Below are 6000 nucleotides of genomic sequence, written 5' to 3'. Positions count from 1 at the left end.
TCACTTGATAAATTGAAACAACCCATATTAATTGATACATGTGCTTGTTAGTAAAATATAAATATTTTTCTATAATTAAACTCGCATAATACTACATCTTGTTATAATTGCTATATTCTTAAATACAATAATTTCAAAAATAAAATATAACCCAAAAAATAGCTAGCATTTACTTTGTCCAAGGGGAGGGACCATATCAATAAATCATGGGTCATAATTAATATTATAATAAACATAAAGAAATCCTAACGAATGGGGCCACCCAACACCAGAAACCGTTGCGTATAGTGGAAAATGTTCAAGCATCATTTGCAGGTGCCAGGCTTGCAATGTTCCCCTTTCTTCCTCCAATCCTTCTTAATTTATATTCATATCCATCATTACAATTACCATAACAATTCTCTGCACATAAAATTCTTATAATATACCACAAAAAAATCTTCCATGGCTTAAAGGGTTTTTCACCTCTCAGCTCTTGCATACATTGGTACGAGGTACTTTCCTCACCTTGAATTTTACAAAAAATAAACGTTGTCAACCTATGCACAATTATCAAACTATGTTTATTACATTTTTGTTTTAAATTATATGTCAAATTCTAGTATTTACATTGTCCCTTCTCAGGCAGATTTATACCCTTAATTTTTTTTGCTATTTGCAGGCTGTGTTGGTTGAATTTGAGGGGTACCCAGTTGAGATTTGAGCCTTTCTTTCCCTTGTTGGAGTGCAAAATCCAATTTTTCTCATTGGTTTTGAAGGGGAAAGAAAGCACAATTTCAAGCCAACTTGAAAATCTTTCTAATTTTTTTTTTTTTTTTCTTTGCCCTCAATTTTTGTTTGATATTAGAATTCGAAAATGAGTGCTGTCTCTGGTGTAATTTCGCGTCAAGTTCTTCCAGCTTGTGGTACCCTTTGTTTTTTCTGTCCATCCTTGAGAGCAAGGTCCAGACAGCCTGTGAAGAGGTACAAGAAGCTCATTGCAGACATTCTTCCTCGTAATCATCAGGTCTGCAATTTTGGCTATTATGTTAATGTTTTACATGTCTAATGTCTTTGATCATTTCACATTGTCAATGCGATAGTAAGAGGGCGAGCCTCGAGCACTGGTAAAATTGTTTATACTATGGAGCGTTAGTAAAACTATTTTGAATTCAGAAAACAGTCTCTCTGTGAAATTACATTAATAAGGCTGTATACAGGGATTTCTCTCACCCCTTCCCTCGCAAGTCTGAGTTTCACTGGGAGTGGTTTTATTGTCCGGGCAATAGTGGTTGCTTGTTCAGAGCTATATGTTTAAAATAGGAGGAGGATGGGAAGGACCTATAGTGATTGTAAATTTGTAATTCAAGTTAGTTTAAGGTTCAATTATGCTATTCAAAGTAGGGAACTGAATTTGCAGGCAAATATTCTCCAATTCAGATGTCTAGGCTGCATGATATCCATGTGTCAAGTGCTTTTCCTTTTAGTGTTTGCAACTTTGCTTTGTTTTTGTAATTGAAATGCTTGCTTTTCTTTCCTGTAGCTAAAATGTACAAGCATGATATATACCAGTTGAAAGATCCATAAACATGGTTGTGGTCTGCATTTTGAATTAACATTTAAAAATTAAACTTGAGATAACTTAAATGTTTGATTTGTGTTATTATTTGTCTAACAAAATCTGCGCCCTATTGATTTTGTTTTCATATTTTTTATGAGTTGACAGGAGGAAGGGGCAAATGATAGGAAAATAGGAAAATTGTGTGATTATGCTGCTAGAAATCCTTTACGCATCCCAAAGGTGAAGATTTTTTTTTTTTTTTTTTACCCTTTCCAATGAATGTACATAGAAATATTGATGTATCATATTTTGTGAATTGACGCTATAGATTGATTCCGGTATAATGTTTTATTTTAAGTTCTACGAAATGAATATGTTTTTCTTTTTAAATAAGAAATATTTTTATGATATGGAAAACTTATTAAAGCTGATAAAAGGAGAAAAGGGGAAATGTAAAACAGCAGCTTAAAAGATCTCTCTCTCCATTACCTCATACTTGACATAGAAATCCTATAAAAAATCATGTGTTTAAATCCACAAAGAAGCCAGAAAAGCTATCTGATAGGGATCAACAGAACAATTGAGAAAATATGGAAAGTAATACCTCAGGAACTGTATATTGATATAAACCGGAGATTATAGTATTTCAGCAAAGGAAAATTACATTGACAGTATCAGTATACTCCTATGGAAATGACAATTACAGCAATGGAAAATACAGAAAGAAGAAGAAAAGATAATGTGAGACAAATTGAGAGGCCTCACACTCTCCCAAGAGTTCCATGTCCAAGCAATTTCCAAGATGCCTGACACCAATGCACACTACCCTATTTAACCAACCAGACCCTCCTCAACAATCTCTCCAATTCTGTTATCCATGTCAGCCACATCAGCTAGGCTTGATCAATTCCACTCCCTGCATGTGTTGCACCTTCTAACAGAATACTCTTTTGCTGACTAGGATCGTATCACTATCCTATCCCAAAGAAGTTTTACTTGTTTGCAGCAACTGCGCACTGAAAGTTCTAGAAATCTGCTCTAATCAAATGCACACCACTCACCTGCAAAATGAGCATAAATCCACTCAACAACAAAAGAAAAAGAAAAAGAAAAGTGTGGGAGGACAAATTTAGTGCATGCTAAACATCCTAAACAGCTTACCCACATTTCCAGTCTTGATACCATAGACATATGGGGACAAGGCCTTGTGTGGTCTATGCAACTATGGCAGATCATTAGTATAACGCCTATTAACTATTTCTTTCCAATCAAAAACGTAAACCTTGGAGTCAGATTTAAACTTACAAAAGGAAGTTGTGATGTGAGGAAGGATTCTATATTCAGAAACAGGAAAAAGATCTACAATTTAAAAATCTGGAAGATTCGAGGTCTATATCTACACCTAAGGTGAACAGATGATGTAAAATATTCAAACATACCAAGCACGGAGATCAAATCAGAAGCTTTGTGGTCATTTAGGTTGTTACACTGAAAAGGGATATAGTATTCTACGTTCACTTAAATTCCAAATTCATTTCTTCACTTCATTTAAACACCAGTAATTTTCTAATCTCTGTCATTCTAAATATGCTTCATATCTTGAACAGACGTAGGGGGATCATGATTTACTTCTGTTGTAGCCACCGGAAATGATCCTCAATTTGTTCTCTTCTACTGTACAATTCACTTGGCAATTGGCATACATTTTCATTAGGCTTGAGTAGCATTCTTATGCATATCACTCTCAACCTTCGACAATGTTTCTCCTTAGTATGATACTTAAGTATATTCTGGCCATCAATTTCTTGCTTCTTTCTCTGAATCAACAAATTTCAAAATTTTCAGATGCTAACACGTGATAAATTTTGAAATGATATCTATGAAAAAAAATGGGGAAAATCATGAAAATTCTGTTAGTATCCTTTCTTTTGGTTTTTTATCCTTCTTTGATTTATCTAATATAATACTTTTCATATTTTTTCAGTAACTTAATCATAATGTTCTGCTGGTTAATTAAGAAAAGCTCAAGTTTATGAATGCTCCAAGGTTGTTGCTATAATCACTATGTTTATATAATTTGTGATCAGATAACTAGTGCCCTTGAACAAAGGTGCTACAAGGAACTGCGAAATGAGAATTTCCATTCAACAAAAATAGTCATGTGCATTTACAGGAAATTGCTGTTTTCTTGTAAAGAACAAATGTAAGTTCATATCTATCCTATCTTTATTCTTATATTCAGATGGCTTTGTATGTGTCTATTGAAGAGTTTTGCACTAATTATGCCTAAATCATTTGTTGTCTGTTCAAAGATTTGTTAGTTGTTACATGATCTCTTTTACTCCCACCCCTCTCCTCTCTCTCTCTCTGTCATCATTGGAAAATTGCTTTTCTTCATTCTTGTAACCAATTAGAAATTTACTAATGTAAATGCCTTCTAAACAAAAAACGGATAGATGCACCATACCATTAAAAGAGAAAGTTCAACGTGATAGGTTGACCTGTACAAAATATATGTGGCATTTATGAGTTGTTGGTATGAATAAGCAGCAACAATTAGCAATCATATCATCAATTAATTGCTAGAAGAAGGCGAGCTTAGAACAGTGGTAAATTTGTTCCTTTGTAACTGAAAAGTCATGGGTTCGAATTTGGGAAACAGTTTCTTTGCAACTATGAAAGGGTAAGGTAGCGTACAAGGATTACCCTCACCATATTGTCGCTAGTTGGGATTTGATGGGGAGTGGTTTTTATCATCAATTAATTGCTAGCCCAGGTAGATAATTGATAAGTGCGATGATGAATTAACGGTTATTTCACATTGTGAAGTGTTGTTGTCCTCATTTAAATTTTACCTTCTCTTTTTTGAATAAGAAAAATGAGCAGAAAGTAATTAACTAGGAATAACGGAGAGAGATAATCAATTGTGCTTTAGTTATCTGTTGCATTATTATCCTTCTATTTTTCATCAAATAAATAAGGGGAAAAATGAAAATTGAGTGAATCAGGAGATATTTGGAAAGAAATGATACATTTCATGTAGTCATTTGGTGGTGGACTTAGTCAAGAGTATATTTAAAGAGATGGGAAAGTCAAGAGTGCTACAGAAAATAACAGGAGGCATAAGTGGGGAGGGCATATGAAGTGGCTTAGTTTTGAATATCTTTGATCTGGCATCTATGTGATATGAACACCTGCTGAGAGTGTAGGTGGGTTAAGAAGCGTGAGTAAAATAAGGTCTCTGTATATACATTGTGTCTATTTGGGTAGTGCTTGCTTGGCATTTGCCGATATAACTTTGCTGATCATGAAATGCGTTTATAGGAAAATAATTATCTTTTAAATGATTATCTGTTGAAATTATAGAAGCAGGTTGTAGGATTTTTATCTGAATTGTTTACAGTAAACTGATCCCAGTAACTTAGCAACATGAATCCGCTAAACTACCAAGATACCATCCTAATTGAAATACTCAGTCTTGTTCTAATTTTCAAGAACTAAAATCAGATATCATTGTATCTTAATTGCTTGTTGCTTTATGATCTGACAGAGTTATTCCCATACTATTGAAAATTCCTTGCAGTTTTCCTCATTGAAATGTTTGATACAGAAATGCTAACAGCTCTAAGCTGAAAACCTTCGGAATTTTCGAATTGAGCATTTGATATAACTGGTTATGAATATCATTATAAAAATTTTGTCTGTTACGTTCATTCTTTAACATTACTAATTGTGGAAAGTAATGTCAAAGGAAGCATAATCATCCTTGTTGTGTTTGTAGCAGATGTAGATTCATTAATATATGCTTTGAATGGATTGATGCAGGGTTTAATTCTTCCGTTTTCTACTCTGTTTCTGATTGTCACTGCAGTTGTACTAATACTAGTCTATTGTATTCTATTCCTTCACACAAACCACGAGCAACATATTACTAATTTTGCAGAGATTTTTTAGTTTATAGCCTGCTAATGTTCTCTCTCTCTGTCTCTCTTGTTGGGTGACAAAAAGCATAAGATTTTTTGTGTGGTAATTATAGCTGTTACTGAAAAGGGTGAGGATGGAGTAGTGATAAAATTGTTCTCTTGTGACTGAAATGTCACAAGTGTTCGAATCCGAGAAACAGTCTCTTTGCAAATATACAAGGATAAGGCTACATACAAGGATTCTCCTCACCTCTCCCTCACTAGTCGGGGTTTAATGGGGAGTGGTTTTTTTTACAAGCAGTTCTTTTGTGGTCTTTGCCTAACCTCCTGAAATTAGGATAAGTCAAACTATCTGGTGGATTTATTCCTTCCATGTTTGTTGATAGGCCGCTGTTTGCTAGTAGCTTGCTAGATATTATTCACACTCTGCTGGATCAAACACGGCAGGATGAAATAAGAGTTATAGGATGTCATACTCTTTTTGATTTTGTAAATAATCAGGTTGGTCACACTATTGTTTCTGCTGCTACATAACTT

At 34.1% G+C, this 6000-nt stretch overlaps 1 protein-coding gene across 1 annotated transcript; it reads left to right on the top strand.

Annotated features, from left to right (window-relative positions):
* Positions 1–856: 856 nt before the first annotated feature.
* Positions 857–3747, top strand: LOC133298338 (protein SEMI-ROLLED LEAF 2-like). Its single transcript, XM_061497604.1, has 3 exons — positions 857–1006; positions 1709–1780; positions 3628–3747. The coding sequence occupies exons 1-3, from the start codon at positions 857–859 to the stop codon at positions 3745–3747; spliced, it is 342 nt and encodes a 113-aa protein (XP_061353588.1).
* The last annotated feature ends 2253 nt before the right edge of the window (positions 3748–6000 follow it).

The sequence above is a fragment of the Gastrolobium bilobum genome, unplaced genomic scaffold (assembly GCF_033153095.1).
Source record: "Gastrolobium bilobum isolate Gb01-03AN ecotype WA unplaced genomic scaffold, APGP_CSIRO_Gbil_v1 utg33134, whole genome shotgun sequence".
Classification (NCBI taxonomy): Eukaryota; Viridiplantae; Streptophyta; class Magnoliopsida; order Fabales; family Fabaceae; genus Gastrolobium; species Gastrolobium bilobum.
This window is presented reverse-complemented; position numbering and strand designations above follow the sequence as displayed.